The 22302-nt window shown below is 49.8% G+C and overlaps 1 protein-coding gene across 3 annotated transcripts in view; it reads right to left on the bottom strand.

Moving 5' to 3' along the window:
• The window catches only part of VDAC1 (voltage dependent anion channel 1), a 29175-nt gene extending 13728 nt beyond the window's left edge, over nucleotides 1-15447 (bottom strand). Inside the window, exons 1-5 of one of the 3 annotated variants that reach the window (XM_004744979.3) lie at nucleotides 15312-15447; nucleotides 3079-3151; nucleotides 2502-2551; nucleotides 1129-1281; nucleotides 985-1037 (exon numbers count right to left, since the gene is read on the bottom strand). In XM_004744979.3, the coding sequence (XP_004745036.1) occupies nucleotides 985-1037; nucleotides 1129-1281; nucleotides 2502-2551; nucleotides 3079-3145 (323 nt within the window). In that variant the 5' untranslated portion in view covers nucleotides 3146-3151; nucleotides 15312-15447. Of the gene's footprint in view, nucleotides 1-984; nucleotides 1038-1128; nucleotides 1282-2501; nucleotides 2552-3078; nucleotides 3152-14186; nucleotides 14335-14404; nucleotides 14563-15311 lie in introns of those variants that run through there. The other 2 variants (XM_004744978.3, XM_004744977.3) reach the window with 2 other exon arrangements.
• Between the last annotated feature and the right edge of the window lie 6855 nt (nucleotides 15448-22302).

Raw genomic sequence — 22302 nt, 5'->3', positions numbered from 1 at the left:
CAAGCATGTGAGCACATTCCCCTGCCTCCCATGATATCAGAGCATCTCTCTGGGTAACCTCTCCTGTCACAGCAGGGTACCTGGAGGGAAGCAGGCAAGCAAGAAAGCAATGCTCCTGAGGGAGAAACTACAACAGGATGAGAACAAGAACAAATGCAGCTCCTGCCCAATGGTCTTCATGTCATTCAGAACAAAGTTACAATAAGACTCTAACCTCCAGAGACAGAAGCCCTGCCTGCCCAGTCCCTTGCAGTTACCCACATGCAGTACAGGCTCTGAGCTCAGTAGACCCTTCCTCTAAAACACATTCATCAGAAGGGAAGAAAAGAAATAATATGGAACTGCAAAAGATGAAATCCATAATGCCAATATATATATGCTTAAAGATTGCTGAGATGCTAAATTTTAATGTATATTTTACTACAATTTTTAAAAACTAACAAATGAAATTCAGTATATACTCTTGCACCTGTCAGCAGTATGTAAAATAACCTTCTCCAAGTTTAAGACAACTACTGCTCTGAGTGGTTAAAAATTTTAAAAAAGGGTACCCCGTCTAGCCAAGGACCTGAGGCAACCAACACACCATCTTGCCTCCTAATGAGCCCAATAACTGTCAAGTCTAATTGGATTGAGGCTAGGGGGCATGGGGCACAAAGAGCAGCCTCAGGAGCCTCCCTACAGTTAGAAACCACACTCTCTTGGTGCTGGGGAGAGGACCCTCCCAGCCTACAAATTGGGGTGGCAACCATGATCCCTTAGTCCCTGCTTCCAAACCTCGCCACTGTCCTGAAGCCTTGGCCATTTGTATTAGCAGCAGCCTCACTCACGGGAAAAAGCATTATTGGACCACAAGTCCTACAGCCCGCCACAAATGAAGCCAGGAGAACCACAATGGGCAGCGCAGAATCTTACTGGTACACATGGCTAAATGTCCTTGCTTTAAAAAAAAAAAAAAAAAAAAAAGCCACGTGAGATTCTTACCCTGTGTTTGGTGAGAAGGATGAATCAAAGGTCAGCTTCAGTCCACGTGCAAGCTGAACGGAAAAAAATTTACCAGGTTTAGTCAAAAGGCAGGGCAACAGATGTCAATGAATAAAACTATGTCTTTTCCCAGGTGCCCATTACCTGATCTTCCACAGTGATCTCTGTGCCTAGCGTGTTGTCAGTGTTCCATTTCTCTGTAAACGTCAGACCATATTCGGTCCACCTGTACTTGGTTTCCAGACTGCCCGTCACTTTGGTGGTCTCAGTGTTGGCTGAACCTGAGCTTGTAAATTCCTTTAAAGGAGAGAAAGAGTCACAGGCTGTACACCAGCACGATGCCACCATAAACAGAACATACGTCCCCTTATGTAAGGATGTGTGGGGCAGGGGCTAAAGCCTCTCCTATAATTCAATATTTAAATGCAGATGGGGCGAAAGATGTCTGTTGATTAAAGGACTCTTTTTGGGGAATTCTTCACCAGGAGACAACTTCCTTCCTCCCTGGTAATGCTTTAGTCTAGACAGGAAGGCAATCCCCCTTCCATCCTAATAGAAAAAACACTGAGCTAAAGATGACACTGCAGTAGATCAGCCCCAAAACTTCCTCCTTCCAACAACTGCCATAAGCACAGTCTCTAAGGGACTGCTAAGGGGCACCTGGGTGGCTCAGTCAGTTAAGCATCCAACACTCTGTTTCAGCTCAGGTCATGATCTCAGGGTTACGAGATCCAGCCCCCACTACTCTGAGCAGGAGTCCATTTGAGATTCTCTGAGATTCTCTTCCTCTCCCTCTACCCTTCCCCAGCTTGTGCATGCACTCTTTCTCTAAAATAAATAAATCTTTAAAAAAAAAAAAAAGGAGGGGTGCCTGGGTGGCTCAGTGGGTTGGGCCTCTGCCTTCAGCTCGGGTCATCATCTCGGGGTCCTGAGATCGAGTCCACATTGGGCTCTCTGGCTGCTTCTCTGCCTACTTGTGAACTCTCTCTCTCTCTCTGTATCAAATAAATAAATAAAACCTTTTTTAAAAAAAAGGAATTAATTTTTTTAATTAATTATGTGGCGTTGAAAACCAGTAAATTTTTTTTATTAAAGATTTTTATTTATTTACTTGAGAAAGAGAGAGAGAGAGCATGCACAGTTGGGGGGAGGGGCAGGGAAAAAGAAGCAGGTGATGCAGGGCTTGATCCCAGGACCTTGAGACCATGACCTGAGCTGAAATCAGACACTTAACCAACTAAGCCACCAATGCACCCTGAAAACAAGTCAGTTTTAATATAAGAAACAAGGAAAAACAAAACTGAGGCCTGTCAATTAAGTATACAAAGCTGTTAAATTGGGGATCTGTCAGCAGGGTTCCCCTGGATCAACCATCCCATAGAGGCTGCAATGAATGTGACGACCACAACCCACCACAACCAAAAAGGGCCTTCCATTTGGCTCTGCCACCCAGGACATGGCAGTTACTTACTGATCTACAATAAACACCCGTACTCTGTGTTGGTCAGACAACTTACCAGTCCATTCTCAGATTTTGTTTTCAAGTCAAGTTTTATTAAGCCAAATCCTAAAGAAAGGAGATGGTAACTGTTAATAGGTTAAATAACTAACTTGAGAGTAGCATCTCTGCCTCCCTCCTGCTGCTCCAAAATGCCATGAGTGTGTAGGGAGCCTGTCTCTGCTGCTGCCTGCCCACGTGTGGAGCTCAGGAGGTACCAAACAGTGGCAGAAAGAAAAGGCACAGCACCCCCCAGAGCCCGACCTGCACTCCCAGCAGAATGGGAGGAAAAGGTGCAGGACAGCATGAGCACATGCCGAAGGACAGGCTACATTCAGAAATCACACTCCACTGCAACGGCATACACAGAGCTGCTCCCACCCATGGGAGAGGAACTCAGAATGTCTGCTTGTCTGTAGTAATTCATGAGCCTGCCCCTACCAGCTGCACAAACCCAAACTACTTCACCAGCCATCAAAAGCTTGTCTTATTTTCCCTAACATGAAAGTTGTAAGAGCCGACTGACCCACGTCTCTCAAAATGTGATGGGTGAAATCCCAAACATGCCAATCCAGCCTGTGAATGGAAACACTCACCATAACCCTTGGTGAAGACATCCCTGGCAGATTTGCCAAGATCAGCGTACGTGGGAGGCACGGCCATCTTCTGCTACAGTAAAAGAATCACCAGAAGAAATAATTCAGCAATTAGGGAAATTAGTTTTCCATCAATAAAAATTATTAGCTATAATTAACCACCAATAAAAATCATCAGCACAGAGTTCCAGATGTGCACAGAGAAGCCTTATTATCTTGAGCTTCTCCTTGTATCCAGAGGTTGAGATACCTAACGAGTTTTTGTTGATAGCAGATCAGCCTGCCTTTAGATCTCTTCTTGGCATCCCGAGGACTGAGCATAAGCCCAGAGTATAGCAGGAGTCAGTAAATATTTGCTGAATGAATTAATTGTCAACGACACATTCCCATGAGCCAGCTACTTTGGTGAACTGCAGGACTCTTGCCAATAAAATGTATCTTCTTACAAAATGTCGGCTACTATGACATTAAATGCAATGAAGAGAAATCAGAGCTTTTTCAGGCCAGCTTATTTTCCAAATGGTTCTGATTTCATTCATTTAACAAAATACAGAGTACCTACTATGTGCCAAAATGAATGTAACATTTCAAAAAACTGCACTTCAGAGGAACCCATTTTTTGAGCACCATATTCTTCACACAGAATATAGTAAAACCTAACAATTAGGCAACTCTCGTGTCAAAGGAAACGAAACTACACACAAACCTGAAAAATAAATGCAAACATTTATTGAGCTGCAGTGGGACTTTATTTTTAAAATCAACTATCAGGGGTGCCTGGGTGGCTCAGAGGGTTAAGCCTCAGGTCATGGTCTCAGGGTCCTGGGATCGAGTCCCACAACAGGCCCCTTTGCTGAGCAGGGAGCCTGCTGCTCCCTCTGCCCCTTCCCCTGCTCATGCTTTCTCTCTCTCTCTCTCTCTCTCTAATAAATAAATAAAATATTTAAAAAGAAAGGAGGGAAGAGGAGGAGGAAGGGAGGAAGAAAACCATCGGGGCACCTGGTGGCTCAGTTGAGCACCCAACTCCTGATCTCGGCTCAGGCCATGATCTATGCTCTATCTCAGCAGGGAGTCTGCTTCTCTTCCTCTCCCTCAGCCCCTCCCCTCTCCCCCACTCTCCTATGCTCTTTCTCTTTATAAAATAAATGAATAAATCTTTAAAACCAACTATCGGGGTGCTTGGGTGGCTCAGTCGTTAAGTGTCTGCCTTTGGCTCAGGTCGTGATCCCAGGGTCCTGGGATTGAGCCCCGCAGGCTCAATCGGGAAGTCTGCTTCTCCCACTCCCATTTCTCAGCTTGTGTTCCCTCTCTTGCTGTGTGTGTGTGTGTGTGTGTGTGTGTGTGTGTGTCTCTATCAAATAAATAAATCAATCTTTAAAAAATAAAATCAGCTATCAAAGTACTACTTGAAATTGTTGTATAGCCTAAATCAGTCAACAAGCATTTATTAAATATCTCAGTGTTCAAGGAAGGTGAGTAGTTCAAATAGTCCTTGCCCTAAAGATCACACTGTGTCCCTGGGAGGCTTTGCTATGACGTAGTACATATACAGCATTAAAATCCTAACCTAGGGCAGCACACACAGAGGCAGAGAGAAGCCACGAGACAGCAACCATCACATGCATCTTCTCCATTTCCAGAATCATTAGCCTCAATTAGTGGAAATCCAATAAACCCACAGATGGTTCCATTAATTTTTAAAATACAGTATGCCTAAATTGCCAAACTGAATCTGCATATACCCCACATGAAATCACGTATGTATGTATTCACACAAACAAACACCTTCATGGCATGTTCCCAGTAAGCGGGAGCCGCATTTCCTTAATTTCCAAGACACTGCAAGAAGCAATGAGTGCACTAGAAAATAAACAACTATAAACTACCACAATTATAAAATTGTGGTCCAAGTCCTATTTTATGTTTTTCAGAGGTTTTGCTAATTCTGCTTCACCTCACTTTTGTGTCAGAGCAGAGCGGAGTAGAGCAGCCCAGTGAGCTGTTTACGCTATCCTATTTTTGTTGCTCTTGTTATTTCTTGCACATGATCAAGCTAGAACCATGGATAGCTCAGTCCACATTAGGGTCAGGCACAAAAAACATGGGGGAAGATCCATTTTAGGCTGTCCTCATTGGCTGTTGCAAGTCTGGGGACTCCTGTCTCCTGACCTGTTGCCCTTCCCCTCAAAACAAACCTCACAGACACATCCACCCCTGAAACAGAGCAGGAAACCATCCACCAGGTCCTCCAAACAGAATACCGCCAGCATACGCGTATGTTCTGGCCACAGATTGCCCTGGTTTCCTCCAAGGAGAAGGAATGAAACAACCCTGTGTCCAAGGCTGAAGTTATGCAGCCCCAAGGAAATCTGCACAACATCTCAGCTAAGGGCCCAAATGCTAACAGGAATCAGTGGACTAAGCACCCCTCTTCAGAGCTGCCTTTCCCCCACTGGGCCACAAACAGCCCCGGGGGAGGGGAGGAGCAGTACAGTGGCAGTATCTCCAGATGAGCTAAGACCTCCCTGTACCTCAGGCGCCAGGGCCTTCCCAAGTACCCTCTGCTGGCTCTAGGACCCACCTCACCAGACAGGAGCAGCTTTCATATTTGGACTGGTCTGCCCCTCAGGGAAAAGGCAGATCACTCATCATTTAATGCTCCCAAAATACCCTCGCTCGTCACTAATTCCCAAAACCGAGCAAGTAAAGCCACCTGTCAAAAAAAAAAAAAAAAAAAAAACCCACTCCACTGCCAGCAAATATCACCCTAAAGTACATGGCTGTGGCCATTAAAGAGATTACCCTCTAAGGACAAAGGAGTCGGGGGCACAGAGGGAGTGTGGATCAGGCCAGACTCTCCATGTGGCTCCCACTCAGCCCCTGGCAGGGAAGATACAGAGCAACCCCCAGTTGAGTGGGAGCCAAACCCACTCCTGGACCTGAGCACACACCCACCAAAAAAGGCAAAAGGATGACTCCCACTTCACTGGAAGCCCCCAAGTGCTGTGGAATGCAGCTTCCCTGTGCTTTTGGTGCTGTCTTCTGCTCTCCCCACCCAGTCTCCTTCTGCATTTATTGGAGGACAGAGGCAAGGGCCAAGATTCCACTTTTTTTACAACTGCCAACAGCCCCCAGGATATGCCCATTTTTACACAGTCCTCAGTACCCACTGCAAAAACAATTGTGGTGTAGAAATTACAATTCCCATCCATGTTTTCTCAGGCCAGGACCAGAGGGAAGAGAGCCTGGCATCCTGCTTTCTCAGTAACCTCCCGCCTGTGCTGACTCTGAAACTGAACCCTGGCCCCAGCCCCTACCTCCACCCAGATCAGCTCCAAATCGCTCACCATCTGTCTCTGCAGCATCCACCCCATGTGCCTTCAGAAGCCCAGCCTCTGGGGACTGAGCATGAAGTGGGGCACTCTGACATAGGAAGGCAGCCAGCCCTGGCCAGATGCCAGAAAGCTGCCTAGGAAAAGCAGGAACCCAGCTGTCTGCCTGGGAGCCTGGGAGCCTGGGAGCCTGGGAGCCTGGTTTCCGAGGATATGTAAAACACAAGGGATGGACAGGATTGGGCTGAACAGACTCATCCCCAGTCACTGATGACTTTGAGAAAGACTAGTAAATCACAGCAGGAGACAGGAGCCCCTGGTAACCCTCCACTGCCTGCTAGGCTACCTACCCAACCATACCCTGGCTGACCTTGAATGGATTACGTAAGCTCCACTCCAGCTGAGGAATGAAAATCTAGCCCATACTGGAAGCTGGAAGGGTAGAGATAGTGTATCGCCTAGCATGGCCTGCATAACACTTACATAACCTCTGCCTTGGGGGGACATGGCTTCCTTGACTCATCAGTTGCCTGGCAGTGACGCTGCTCTGTTCCTAGCACCCCCAACACTCCCACAGTGCACACCTACCCCCAAATCATACCTTGAACTCAAAGCATCCCAGAGCCTGTCATGCCTAAATTTATCCGAAATATGTAAAAAGTATGTGTCAAAGATGACAAGCCCTGGCATGTAGCAGATATTCAATATAAATGCCTGTTTAATGCGTAAATGTGCAAGGAGCAAGAAAGTATTTTTATAGTAGGAGGAAAAAAAATAGAAACTTAGTAACCGACAAGAGAGTCTAAGTAAATGACAATGTAGCCAGGCAGCAGGCTCTCCCTCTACAGGGAAGGTGCAAGGCGACCAGGGAGAGGGGGTGGAGAGACCCACATCCACCTTGGTGGAGAGACCCTTCACCCCCACTGTGACCTAAGGGGAGCTCCACTGGGGCTGAAGAGACCCAGTGCCTTCAGAAGGGACCACTGCCACTTCTGACCTCAGAACAAGGTGTGGACTTTATTCTAATGGCCTCAGGGAGCTGCTTCAAAGTGAATGACACATCTGTGTTTGAGAGGCTCACTCAACAAACTGGCAAAAACGTATATGAAAACATCCACTGTTGGTGTGGAAAATGCTGAGTCCTGCTCACGCCAAGTGTTAAGTACTCTGTACAGAACAGTCCCTTTGGAGACAGGGGCTGGCCAGTGCCTAAGTGGGCATACCTTAACCTAGTGGCAATTCAACCGTGAGGAACCCACCCAAGGCACCCAAAGACAAGTGCAAGAGGGTGCTCACGGCAGCATGACTGACAACACACAAGCCAAAAGCAATGTAAATGGTCAACAGGGAAAAGAATGAATAAAATCAGGAGGCTTGCAAACTAAGGAGTATCACGTGGTAATCAAAAAGAATGAGATGGGTTTATGCTTGGTGGCAAAGAAAACTATGTTTGATATGCAGCTGACCCTTGCACAACACAGATTTGAACAAATCTACTTTTATGTGGATTTTTTTCAACAAATACAGTGTAGTACTGTAAATGTATTTTTTCTTCCTTACAATTTTCTTAATATTTCTTCTCTAGCTTAGTCTACTGTAACATAATATATATAACATACAAAATATGTGTTAATTGACTATATATTACCTGTAAGGCTTCTGGTCAACAGCAGGCTATTAGTAGCTAAATCTGGGGGGAGTCAAAAGTCGTACAAGGATTTTCGACTGCATGGGGGGTAAGCACCCCTGACCCCCATGCTGCTCAAGGGCCAGCTGTAGTTAAATGAAAAAAATAAGTCACAGACAACGTGCAATTCCATGTTACTAGAGGAAAACCCTTTTACATACATGTTCATATGTTCACACATTTGCATATGATGGAAAAGCTGTAGGCCCACCTGTAAGTTGTGGCTGCCTGGGAGCCGCTTGGAAAGGAAAAGGGGCTTAAGGAAGGAGTGGAGTTAAAATAGGATTTTCAATGTTTGTTCCACTTCATTATTTAAGTTGTTGGTATATATTGGTAATTTTTTTAAGAACAGAAAAACTAAAAAATCTAACCAGTGTGTGTGAAATTGAGCTATGTTGCCTTCACGATGCTGCAATAAACCACATTCTAAAAGGCAATTAACTGCAGGGCAGGTGCCAAAAGGAAAAGCCATGTGGAAAGTTATCTATCCCGGTTCCAAGAACAGATTCAAACTACACTGAGATGGCAGGGTTAACAGGCAAGGCCTGTCGGAGGCACATGCTACTCCCAGGTGACCACCTGGGGCTCAGGCCACCCTTATCAGGAGGCAGAAGTAAGACAGAACTCCCTAACTTTAGCATACCTGAGAATGGCCTGAGCTACCTGTTCCAAAGCCTTCTTCCCTCCCTCTCCGCCCTTCCCAGCCTAACAACAGGCAGCACGGCACTTTCGCTGGCAGAGGCAGAAGGATCCAGGTATCCTCAGAGAGGGGATAACTGCTGCAGTGGCTGACACAGGGAACAGGATAGTGTTCAGCTCAGTCAGGAAAGTCTTCCAGGCAAGGTTAGTGTGCTGAGAGACACCATCTTCGAGGGCAAGGGTACAAGAGGGCTAGGACCTAAACAGCAGGAGCCACCCTGCCATGGCATTTCCCAGCCCATCTGGGTGCCCAGGCAGCAAGGTCTAGTGACTTCTAGAAGGAGCTATGAGACTGATGGGGCTTCTACAAGCACCAGCCTCTACCAGCTGTGTAACTTTGGACAAGACTTTGATAAACTTATATTCCCAGGGTCTCACTTTGCTCATCTGTAAATGGGGCTAACAACAATGCCTTTCCACCAGAATTACTGCAAAGATGAAGTAAGGTAGGTAGGCAGGACATGTAGGAATGTCTGGCACACAGTGAGTGCTCCATAAACAGCAGTGCTAATCATAATCCATTATTCTGCATATTCTTTTTTTTTTATATTTTATTTATTCATTTGTCAGAGAGAGAGCGCACGTGCATAAGCAGGGAGAACAGCAGGCAGAGGGAGACGCAGACCATCCTGAGCAAGAAGCCCGATTCAGGACTCCATCCCAAGACCCCAGGATCATGACCCAAGCTGAAAGCAGATGCACTTAACTGACTGAGCCACCCAGGTGTCCCCATTCTGGATAGTCTTTGTTTGCTCCTCCAGATCCACTTTCCACCTCCATCCTGTTCTATGCCCCAAGAGCTGATCATTATGGACTGCTATCACAGGATGGTTGGCTTTCGCCAAGAGGAGGCACCAGAAGAAGATGGGAGAGTGAGGCTGGGGTATTCATTCCCCAAGCTCCCTCCCTGCTGGCCTCAAGTGGGCTCGGATTACTTTCCCAGGCCACAGCTCCTGCCAAGGGGCCCTGTCCAGGTTCCAAAGGACCCAGAGTAGGGGGTTGGAGGGACACAAATCACTTGTCAGATGCTCCACACCCTCTTCACACCTTTGCAAATGATCTCTTCATTATGCTTTCTTTGATTACCGCACATAAGTTTGCACCTGATCCCTGCAAGGACCCTGACCAACACAGCAATCACCTCCATCACCATCACCATCCTGAATTTCCCTCAGAAAAGGAAAACTGCAGGAAAGCCTTTGGCTCTGCTGTTTCTCTTAACAGCATTAGAGGTGGTTTGTCTGAGCAGAACTGGGCCAGCTTATAGGAGGAGCATCAGACCAGCCAGGGATTCAAATAAAAGCACCTCCCCCTAAGTCTGGGGACCAGGAAAAGCAAGTTCCCCAGTAGAAGGCCAGCCCAGCTCTGAAAGCCAATATACTGGGCCAACACCATCAGAAGCCTCCCCACCCACCCCCATCTCACACACAATTTCTCACCACAAAGGCAGCCTCTGGTTAGGTCTACAGGGGGCTGGCAAAGCCAACGTCCTGCGCTACCAGGACTTGCTACCTGGTAGCAAGTCTGTGTTCCCAGTGCAGCTGTCCTTCCCTCCTACTCCACGACAGTCTCACACTGGGCAGCCCAGCTTCCTAGGCAGTTGCTTCTATTTTAAAACACTCTGGGAGGTAGGCCACCCCAGCAAAGCCTTCCATAAGAAGCTTCATGACAATGTAACTGACTTGGGGACACCCTGCTTGCCTCTCCACCCATCAAGGGAAGAAAGGCCTGGGCTGGCAGGCAACATGCCAAGTCTGAGTCCCAGGTGCACCCAGGGCTCCTGCCTGGCCTCAGACTCCTCAAGTTCCCTGGAGCCTTGCTACCTGGCTTGACCTAGCGGGGTTAAAATAGACAGTGCTGGGGCACTTGGGTGGCTCAGTGGGTTAAGCCTCTGCCTTCAGCTCGGGTCATGATCTCAGAGACCTGGGATTGAGCCCCACATCGGGCTCTCTGTTCAGCAGGGAGCCTTTTTCCCCCCCTCTCTCTGCCTGCCTCTCTGCCTACTTGTGATCTCTCTCACTGTCAAATAAATAAATAAAATCTTTAAAAAAAAAAAAAATAGTGCTTGGGCAGGTAGATTTGGGAGTCAAGCAGCCCTGAGTTCCAATATCACTCCACAACTCTCTAGATATGTAACCTGGGCAAGACAAGTCTCACTTTTCTTCAGCTCTAGTATGGGGAAGGAGGACCTGTCTCAGCATCGCTGTGAGAAATGAATTAGATTATTAACATAAAACACTTACTACAGTAAATGGTACCTGGGAGGTATGCAACAACCACAGATAGTGTTTTGTTAGAGGTTTGCATTTTACAGATTTCCTAGTATAATTACAGGTGCTATGCAAGTTATCAAAAGGTCACCCTCAACCACAGGGTCCAAAGTCCTCCCTGATGACAATGAAGTACTATTTAGCTCAATATTCTCCACGTAGGTCCTAGAATGCCTCCTACCTCATTCCAGGAAAAACTAACCTTTCTCCTAATACGCCCAGGGTCATCGTCTTTATAACAAAGAGGGGGGACTCCACAGACTGCACTCTCCTGACAGCGAGCTAGCCTACACCCAGCCATACACAGGTTCACTCAGATCAGTGTGAAAGAACACTCCCCTGCTGGACAGCAGAGTCTACCTTTCACATCTATTAGCTCATCACAGGGCCCTTTGGTGTGGCAACCTCAGTGTGAATCTGCCAGCCCTGGTCCCAACTCTGTGCTCAAGCCTCCTGACCCACGAAAAGGAAGCAATGGTACCTCTCCCCCAAGGCTTGTAGGATGGTGGATTCAATGTCACAGAACATATGTGAAGCCCCCAGGAGGGTGCTAAGCAGGCTCTCTAGTAAGAACTGTTTTGATGATGATGATCACACACTGGAGAAACTGAGGAATAAGACAGCGACCTGACCTGTACTACTAGATCAAATGGCTCATGTCAGACCCAAGTTGTGAACGCAATCTGCTCTCCACACCTCTCTCCAGCACAGTTCTGGGTACAGGACATGGATACCCAAACACCCACACACACCCCCCCGAGGGCGAGCAGTCAAAGGAGGAAGGTGCCCAGGCCCAGCGGAGGATCCCACTGGTCACATTTCCTCAGTGGCTACCAGAGGAGTCTGGAGAACTCCAAGGCCACAGACCCTTCTTCTCAGTCACCACCAACAAAGACGTCAGGCCATGAGAAATTCCACCAAGGACAGAGTGAACTGCAGTGTCTTGGGAGCATCTTACTGGTAAACATGGGGGGTCAATGTCCCTCCTTACCACCAGTTTGAAGGGTACTGCCCACATCTGCCGCAGGGTGCCTGGGTGACTCAGTGGGTTAAGCCTCTGCCTTTGGCTCAGGTCATGATCTCAGGGTCCTGGGATGGAGCTCTGTATCAGGCTCACTGCTCAGCAGGGAGCCTGCTTCCCCCCCACCCCCTGCCTGCCTCTCTGCCTACTTGTGATCTCTTGCTGTCAAATAAATAAAATCTTTAAAAAAAAAAACAAATAAAAAAACAAATAAAAAAAATTTAAAAAATCTAAAAAAAAAAAAAACAGGCCCAAAACCTTAGAAGAATCCCATTCACCTGGGTCACCCTCCCCTGCAGGCCCAGAAACACCAGTTCTACAGGTTTCCCACAGGACATGAAAAGTCACAGAATGAAGGTAACATGTTTAAAACAGTTATTTCAAATTAGGAAACAGTTTCACCTCTCAGCACTCGAGAGCTGTACATTCCACTGCAGCTCTTGAAACACGTGTGACCCTGCTAAGCAAGGCTATATTTTAGAAGTGAACGAGATGTGCATGTCCCTTAGAAAGGTTGTCCAAGATCAAGATATTATGGTCGGGGCCTGCAGCCACGACATATGCCCGTTCAATAATTTCAGAAATACTTAATGAGCACCTACTATAAGCCATGTGCTCCAATGCTAAAAACTATCCTCCTATCAGGAAGGGTGAGTTGCCTCTCAAGAGTGCATCTACCCCCATCGACTCTTCTCAAGTCTACTGTGCGCCAAGTGGCACCACCCCAGGCACTGAAAACAAAGCTGCATAGGGCTTAAGCCGAACCCTGTAGAACTCGGTCCAGAGCCGGGGTGGAGAAACAAGGCTAGTCCTGGGCAGTCTGCCCTGGCCTTGCCAACCGAGTATTAAGCAAAGGAGGGGTCCATTCTCTATCTCTCCACAGAAGTGAGGCTGGTCAAGGGCTAGGCTTCCCTCAGATCTGCACCCACATGCAACTTCCTGCTTCCGCCTGACCTTGTCTGTCGATAAACTTACAGGATTTTTCATGAATTATCCTGAAAGTTACTCAATGCCTGGCACATAAATGCTTAGTAATAATGTTTAAAATAACGGGGGCTAGCTATGTTTATTGAACCCTTTCCAGAACACCACGTGGAGTTAAAATGGTTTGCAGAGGATGGGATAAATCCTCCCTAAAAGCCTCAAGGCTGTCAAGGTTTCTATCTAAGGCTCTGCGCTAAGCAACTCATTTCATTCTTCCCAAAAACCCAAAGAAGGAGAGCTATATAATTGCTCCTATGCCACAGATGAGAAAACCCAGGCTTGGTATCCTCTCGGCTGCGTGACCTTGGACCAGTCACTAGGACCGCAGCTCTGAAATCCAAGGGCTCTGAACCAGTTTCGTGAAAGCACCGCCGCACTCGGTGAATGAATGAGCAAACGAACCAGGAATCCCTCCTAAGGCCAAGGAGGCCACATCCGCTCCCCGCGGGGCGTCCTCTCCCGAGGCCTAGCCTACTGCCGAGGCCCCAGCGGCCTAAGTCGACTCTCAGCCTCCGGTTCCGCCCGGTAAGGAGCTGGCACCGGCGGACAAGTGCCGGACGCCAGCTTCTCTGGGCGTGGACCAGACACGCCGGACACGGCCTGTGGGTCTGGGAGCGAAAGGCCACGGTCGTCACAGGAACTGATCCCCGCGGCGACAGCATGGCCCGCACAGGTCCGTGGGCCGAGCCCGGCAAGCGTGGGTGGAAGGCGGTCCCCCTCCCGACCCGCGCTGGCGGGATCCAGGGCCAGAGGGCGCCGCCGGGAAAGGTCACCTAGACCTGGAGCCGGCCTGGCCTCCCCGCGGCGGCCCGTGCCCTTCCGCCCGCAGGTTCCCGCAGGTCCCCGCAGGCTCCAGTCCCAGCCGCAGGCGCCCCCGGACGTCCGGCCTCCCGCTCCCCCACCAGGGCCCACTTGCCTCCGGCCCGCGCGGCCTGCTGTGCCCGCCGCGGACCGGCCAGGCCCGCGCCGGGCGCCCCGGCTCCTTCCCTGGGGCCTGACCCTGGGGCCCTCGCCCACGCCCGCTCCTCCCCCCACCGCCTCCGGGTCAGCTCCCCGGGGCCAAGCCCGCAAACCCGGGCGCCCGCAAAGCGCGGGCCGCTCTCCGAGGCGCCTACCTTAGCGGCGGCGGCGGCGGGCTCAGCGGCTGCTACCGCGGGGGCTGCAGTGAGAAGAACGAAGCGAGCGGGCCGAGGGCGGGACGGCGCGGACAGCGGCGGCGCGGACCCGCCCCGACCCTACGCGCCCCGACAGGCGAGCTCCGCCCCTGAGCCCGCCCCGGACACCGCCCAGGCCTGGGCCCGGGTCCCCAGCCCCTGTGGGCGCGCGCCCTTACCTTCCTGCGCTCTCAGTGCCCGCCACCGGTGCGTGTGCGCATTGGGTATGCGGGCACGCGTGAGAGCTGCGTGTGCCCGGGCACGGGAATGAGGCGGCGTGAGGACTGACGTGCGCAAGATGTGTGCGTGCGCGGGGACACGCGTGCCGGCCGCCCATGCGGGCCGGTCTCGGCTGGAACTCCGCGGGGTTGAAGCCTGCGTGGAGGGAGGAGGGTCTTCCGGTTCGCTAAGCGGTGGCCGGAGCGGGGGACCTGCGCCAAAAGGAGACGCGCGGGATCCTGGGCCCACATCCCGACCTTGGGGCTGGGAGAAAATCGCTCTCCTCCGGGAAATGATGCGGCGATGCTGGACCAGCGTCTAGCCCGGGTGGCCTCCGTGACCCCAGGGACCCCTACCCTGGCAAAAGCCCGCAAGCGGTGTTAAATCGGGCTCCTGGGGAGAAGTTCCAGGCCCGGCTGGGGACCTGGGCGCCCGAGGCGGCGGGGATACGGAGGAGCGGCCACAACTGTCGTTCGGCCGCTCCCAGGTCCCGGCTCCGGAGGATTGTTTCCGCGCCTCTGACCCCAGGCTCTCCGAGACCTGCGGCGGCCGAGGGCGACGCGCTGAGCAAACTCCCCTGTGCGCCGAGTTCGCACTCCACATTAGCAGACACTTTTTCCCTGGAACGAAACTGCTAGTAGCCATTTTCCGAGTATTTTGAGAAGTGAAAAAAGTAAAAACTGCGTTTCGCCAGAATGTCTCCTGCTGAGTCTCACAGCGCGCAGACGTCATGCAGGTTCTGGCCGGCCGGGGCCCCTCCCGGGAGGAGATCAGCGTCCAGCAGGGGCCTGCCTCCCGCCGAGCGCGGGTGGAGCGTGGCGGCTCCCTGCTAGGCCTGAGCGGGTGGTCTCCTTCACCAAGAATTACCTCTGAGTGTTCCCAAGAATGAATCCCTTCGTAACTTGATGAAGATTCCGCGCGTCTTTCACCTCAGCCAACAAACGTTCTCCAAGGCTTGAGGCGTCTGGGGGCCGGGTGGCTTATGAAATCAGGACACTCGTTCACAACCAGCTGTGGCACAAATTCAAGGAGAAGGCAAGTGGGGCGTGGGCAGACGCAGTCAGGACAGGCTTCTGGAAAGAGACGGCAGCTTAAATGGGAAAGGGCAACTGGGGTTCCAGTGGGGGTGGGATGTTGAGGAAGAAGGGCACTAGGTTACGGGTGGGGGTGGTGACACGGTGTACTGGGCTCTATAGAGAGCTGAAGTCTGATTGGAATTGTGAGCAAGCACAGTTAAACCTCTTGAGATCCTGGAGCGTGGAGGACAGATGCTCGCACTCTCCCCAGGCCGGTAAGCGCCTCCATGGCTGACTGGGGGACTCAGAGCTTCCTCATCCCCACTTTGCACACAAGGGCCCCGGAACACTCCTGGAGAAAGTGTGGCAAGGAAAGCCACTGGTCACCCATGAGTGTAGTTCAGTGGACTTTGGTCGGACAGGACCTCGGGGAGGCAGGGCGGAACCAGATGGCTCTGGAAACCTCACATTAGTGAGGAGCAGATTCCTCACCCTGTGCCAGTGAAGCATAGGTGTGATGCTCAGACCAAATGTCCGAGGGGCTCCCTCCTCTGCACCACTCCTTGCCAAACCCTCTTTCAGGACACTGAGCTTGGGAAGAGTTCCCTCTGCCCCACCTGCTCTGAGTTCCTTCTGGGGCTCCCCTAGGTGCTGCTTTCATATTAATAACAGGTGAGTTCCCTTTGACTCACTGGTTGTGTGACCCTGAGCAACAGGGCTCACTGCTCAGCTTCAACTTAAGAGGGCTGTGGCAAGTTTAAAGTGGAAGACAATGCAAGTAAGTGCTCAGAAAACAGTGAAGAACCCTGGTGGGACATAGAATCTTCAGACCTTAGTGTTGACCTATCCCCACCACAGCCCCCAGGGAACAACTGAATAAGGCCTCCTGAGTTGCCAGGCTTAGCACCCCCACCCCCAGCCCCACCTTCACTCTGTCTACCAGGGCCCCTGACTCAAGACCAGCCAATCAGGTCCTCTCTTGTAATTATGAACAAACCCAGATCAGGTTTAACCCCTTTTCTTTGGAGGGAATGACCCTTTTCCCCCTTCTATCAGTCCTCAAGCTTTGGTGGAACTGACTCCATCGGCTACCGGGATGGACCAATGCCCCATCCAGACTTCCAGGGGCTTTTAAAATAAAGATTTGCCTAAGAATGAAGCCAACCAATGAAAGAGAGATGGAGACCAGATCCTGGGAACATCGCAAGATAAACACAATAAAAAATTTTCTCCTGCCTATCCAAAACCATGAGGTTCCTAGGTTTAAAGCAGTTCCAAGAAGTTTCAACATCATATCCATGGTTTTTAAAAAATTATATATACAGACACACAGAGAGAAATACCGGAAGGAAATTTATTCAGTATTAATAATGAAAGTTGTGTTTCAATTTACGGGACTTTGTGATCCTTTTTTTTTTTTTTTTTTTTAAATTTATTTGACAGACAGAGATCACAAATAGTTGGAGAGGCGGGGGGGGGGGGGGGGGGGGGGGGGGGAGCAGGCTTCCCGCTGAGCAGAAAGCCGGAGCAGGGCTCAATCACAGGACCCTGGGATCACGACCTGAGCCAAAAGCAGAGGCTTTAAACACACTGAGCCACCCAGACGCCCTAAGACTTTGTGATTCTTTTTTTTTTTTAAGATTTTATTTATTGGGGTGCCTGGGTGGCTCAGTGGGTTAAGCCGCTGCCTTCGGCTCAGGTCATGATCTCAGGGTCCTGGGATCGAGCCCCACATCGGGCTCTCTGCTCAGCAGGGAGGCTGCTTCTCTCTCTCTGCCTGCCTCTCTGTCTACTTGTGATCTCTCTGTCAAATAAATAAATAAATAAATCTTTAAAAAAAAAAAAAAGATTTTATTTATTTAGGGGCGCCTGGGTGGCTCAGTGGGTTAAGCTGCTGCCTTCGGCTCAGGTCATGATCTCAGGGTCCTGGGATCGAGTCCCGCATCGGGCTCTCTGCTCAGCAGGGAGCCTGCTTCCTCCCCTCTCTCTCTCTCTGCCTGCCTCTCTGCCTACTTGTGATCTCTCTCTGTCAAATAAATAAATAAAATCTTAAAAAAAAAAAAAAGATTTTATTTATTTATTTGACAGAGAGAGATCACAAGTAGGCAGAGAGGCAGGCAGAGAGAGAGAGGGAAGCAGGCTCCCTGCCGAGCAGAGAGCCCGATGTGGGGCTCCAACCCAGGACCCTGGGATCACCACCTGAGCCAAAGGCAGAGGCTTTAACCCACTGAGCCACCCAACCCACTGAGCCACCCAGGCGCCCTGAGACTTTGTGATTCTTGACTGTGAGTCGTGAGTTTGAGTCCCACGTTGCGTAGAGAGATTACTAAAAAAATAAATATATAAATAAACAAACTAACTAAAACAATCAATTTATGGGGGCACCTGGGTGGCATTGAAACTTTCATGCACTGCTCAAAGGTCTGGGACTTAAGGGAGAATTTCCCAATTTCTGCACCATGGCCTCTGCTAACAGGCAAAACGTTATTTGAAAGGTATAGGTATATAGCAAGGTCAGATGGAGTTAAAATGGCCTGGTTTCCAGTACCTAGCCGGTAGGGCTGCCCCAAAGGGGCTTGCTTCCAGACACTGTCTGTCCAAGTTTTCCATGTTGGGTCCTGAGGCTTATACACACCACAAGCATGGGGCCAGGGGGATGGGTGGAGCTAAGATCCCGTCCAGATGGGGCTCATGAAACCTTGGGTCCTTACAGGGTTGTGTCAGCCCCAAGGAAGCAATTATGTTTCTGCTTCCGGATGCCTTTTCCCAATCTGTGTGGAGACATCACGTGGCAGCAGGGGCACACGTGCCCTACACCAGGCACGCTCTTCCCCGTCTTTCCCGAACCTGCTTCCTTTCTCATTTTCAGCTAACACGAAACCTCCTCAAAGCTGCCTTCTCCTGCCGTGCAATCTAAAGCAGTTTCTTTTCCCCACTCTGTACTTACTCTGAGATCAACCCTTTTTTTCTTTAATAGCTTGGAACTCACTTTAAAATTCTTTCACAGTCGGTTTGCTCTTGATTCTCCTATCTCCTCAGAATGCTGTTCACATCGCAGGTGTTCGGTAAGACATCTAAATAGTGAGGGGCACACAGCGCCAAGACAGGTGACCCACTCCTCCCTCTGGACAGGTGGCACACTCTGGGGACAGTTCTTCTCAGTCCTCCTGGCCAGACAGCTAGGAATCATGCCCATGGGTTGTCAATCATCTAGGAAGAATGGCCTCGAAGACTTGCTGTGGGCAGAGGGGACTGTTTAATCTCTCTGCATGATAAAGAATGTAACCTCACCTCATTCTAAGAGAGGTCTGGAACTGGCCCTTAGCTTCTGGAATCTGGAACTGGCCCTTAGCTCTGGAAAATAATATCTGAGCCCTTGCAAGATCATGACAGATAGGAGTATCTTTGTTTAGGATGAGGGCTGGCCACACAGGATAAGCTAACAATGTGATTTAGGGTGGGGGCTTTGAGTCACACAGTAGCAGCTGGACCTCCAGAGAGACTGGAAGCTGATGTCAGCTACGTGGAAAATTGACTATGGAGCCCCAGTAAATCTCTGGTCCCCCAGGCTTGAGGGCACTTCCTGAGTTGGCAATATTCCAGAACCATAACCATGAGTATAAAAGCCCTCAGTGAGTTCTGCAAGTCCTTCTAGTACATTATTACATGTAAAGGTGATCTTGGAGACACTGAAACTTGTAATTGGTGTCAGGGGAATGGTTCTGTGGACTGTACTCCCTCTCTCGTAGCCCTTCCCCTAAGCCAACCCCCACCCCCAGTCACAAACACCCAGACACACATAACCTCTGTGGGAAGAGGACTGGCTTCTCCTGATTTCTCCTGGCTGACCAAGGTCTTCTCTCAGACGCAACATCTGCCCTAGCTGAGACCACAGTGCCTGCTGGTTCTTCTTCCCCAAGGCCCTCCAAGGGGCTCCAAGAGAGTATTTGCTTCTTCACTGGCCCCACCAACAGTGACTCCAGCTCTGTCCTGGCTAGTGGGTGGGACCTTCTGGCTGATGGGGGTAGTTGACAGGTAGGCAGGCAACAAATCAGCAGCCAGGTTGGCTACTGAGCCAAAGGGTTCCTGCCAACACCACCACCCCCCAGTCTCTTGTGCCCTGACCACCCCCCCACATGACCTACTGGAGTCTTTGCTGGAGGAAACATTGTGGGGGTTGGGCTGACCATCAGGGTTTTCTTTGCAAATGCCATAGCTTTCATTTTTAAATTTTTTTGGTAAAGATTTTATTTATTTACCTGACAGAGAGAGAGAGCACAACCAGGAGGAGCAGCAGAGGGAGAGAGGGGAGAAGCAGGCTCTCCACCAAGCAGGGAGGCTGACACGGGACTCGACCCCAGGACCCCGTGACCATGACCTAAGCCAAAGTCAGACACTTAACGGACTGAGCCACCCGTGTGCCCCTGCCATAGCTTTCCTAAAACTAGTTAAGTTTCTCCTTCCTCTAATGCCCACCATCTCCCCCAGCTGCCCAGGTGGAGACCACGGAGCCAGAGACATAGACAACCCTTCCTGCCAGCACCAGCACAGGGAGCTGTGAGAGCCTCAGATGCCTCTTGAGGTTCAGAAGTTTCAGGTTCAAATCTAAACTTAGCAGCCCTGCTGCTGTGGCATTACAAAACAAGTTCTTCCATGACTCTTACGTAAGCAGATTAAACCCTTTCACCCTTCCTTTCCCTCCCCAGTTCCTCCTCACCCCTGGGGAAAGACTGGCTTCCCATTAACTAACTGTACCAAGGACCCTGCTCTTCTTTCTCTAAGCTCCAGACACAAACCTCCTAATTCCACCCCTGTAAATCTGCAGAAGGAGAAACCCAGTTTTGCTTCCTTTCTGTCTGCTATGGTTTAAGCATGGTCCTGCCCAACCACAGGGGATTGGACCATATGATCTCTCCATGACCCTGAGCATCAGGTTCCTCAAAAGGGAAGGAAACACGCCTTATTTTCCAGAAATTATCGAATAGATGGCTGGTTTACAAAGCCTTCTGAGAGAAACAAATAAATACACCTACCAAAGACTTAATAGACACAGGTGGTCTACAGGAAAACCTAGCCCCCAGAAACACAAACTTAGAACACAGAAAAGGAAAGCAATGTTTCTGAAACTGTGGTTGACCTGAGAATTACCTGGAGGGTGACTGCTACAGCAGGTGGTGGGGTCTCCCCACTCAAGGTGCTCCATTAATATTTTGGGGGTGGGGCCCCCACCTGCATTTTTCAGAAGTACCCCCGGTGGTCCTCAGAGAAATTCTGTGACCTTACATAGCCTCACAGTGAGAAATTCGGGGTGTGGCTGCTCCAAATGGGGGGTTAGAATGGCAATTCAGAACATTTTTTAAAAATTTTTAAAGAGGGGGGAGGAGTCAAGATGGCGGAGAAGTAGCAAGCTGAGACTGCTTCAGCTAGCCGGAGATCAGCTAGATAGCTTATCTAAAGATTGCAAACACCTGAAAATCCATCGGCAGATCGAAGAGAAGAAGAACAGCAATTCTGGAAACAGAAAATCAACCACTTTCTGAAAGGTAGGACCGGCGGAGAAGTGAATCCAAAGCGACGGGAAGATAGACCCCGGGGGGAGGGGCCGGCTCCCGGCAAGCGGCGGAGCAACCGCGCACAAAATCAGGACTTTTAAAAGTCTGTTCCGCTGAGGGACATCGCTCCAGAGGCTAAACCGGGGCGAAGCCCACGCGGGGTCAGCGTGGCCTCAGGTCCCGCAGGGTCACAGAAGGATCGGGGGTGTCTGAGTGTCGCAGAGCTTGCGGGTATTGGAACGGGAAAGCCGGCTACAGAGACAGAGCTGACAGTAAGCTCGCAGCTCCGTGTTACCTTGAACCGGTCGCAGGCTCGGTGAGCTCGGAGCGCGGCCGGAGGTCAGGCAGACGGGAGTGACTGGGCGCTGTTCTCTGAGGGCGCACTGAGGAGTGGGGCCCTGGGCTCTCGGCTCCTCCGGGCCGGAGACCAGGAGGCCGCCATTTGTATTCCCGTCCTCCGGAACTCTACGGAAAGCGCTCAGGGAACAAAAGCTCCTGAAAGCAAACCCGAGCGGATTACTCACCCCGGCCCCGGGTAAGGGCGGTGTAATTCCGCCTGGGGCAAAGACACTTGAGAATCACTACAACAGGCCCCTCCCCCAGAAGATCAACAAGAAATCCAGCCGAGACCAAGTTCACCTACCAAGGAGTGCGGTTTCAATACCAAGGAGAGCAGCAGAATTCCAGAGGAGGAGAAAGCCAAGCACGGAACTCATGGCTTTTTTCCTGTGATTTTTTTTAGTCTTGCAGTTAATTTAATTTTTTCGTTTTCATTTTTTTTTTTTTTTTTTTTTTTTTTTCTCGCCTTCGGGTAAAATTTTTTTTTTTTTTAACTGTTACCTTTTTCTTTTTTAACGATTTTTTTACTAGTTTATCTAATATATATATATATATATATATTTTTTTTTTTACATTTTTCTTAGGTGTTTTCTTTTTTTAAAATTCTTTTCTTTTCTTTTCTTTTTTTTTTTTTTTTTTTTTTTCTCTCTTCCTTTTTTAAACTCTTTTTATCCCCTTTCTCCCCACTCACGATTTTGGATCTCTTCTAATTTGGTTAAAGCATATTTTCCTGGGGTTGTTGCCACCCTTTTAGTATTTTACTTGCCCCTTCATTTACTCTTATCTGGACAAAATGACAAGACGTAAAAATTCAACACAAAAAAAAAGACAAGAGGCAGTACCGAAGGCTAGGGACCTAATCAATACAGACATCGGTAATATGTCAGATCTAGAGTTCAGAATGACAATTCTCAAGGTTCTAGCCGGGCTCGAAAAAGGCATGGAAGATAT

Source organism: Mustela putorius, unplaced genomic scaffold (assembly GCF_011764305.1).
Source record: "Mustela putorius furo isolate JIRA1106 unplaced genomic scaffold, ASM1176430v1.1 tig00000145_pilon_pilon_pilon, whole genome shotgun sequence".
Lineage (NCBI taxonomy): Eukaryota > Metazoa > Chordata > Mammalia > Carnivora > Mustelidae > Mustela > Mustela putorius.
The sequence above is the reverse complement of the archived record's forward strand: the minus strand, read 5'-3'. Positions and strand labels throughout refer to the sequence as shown.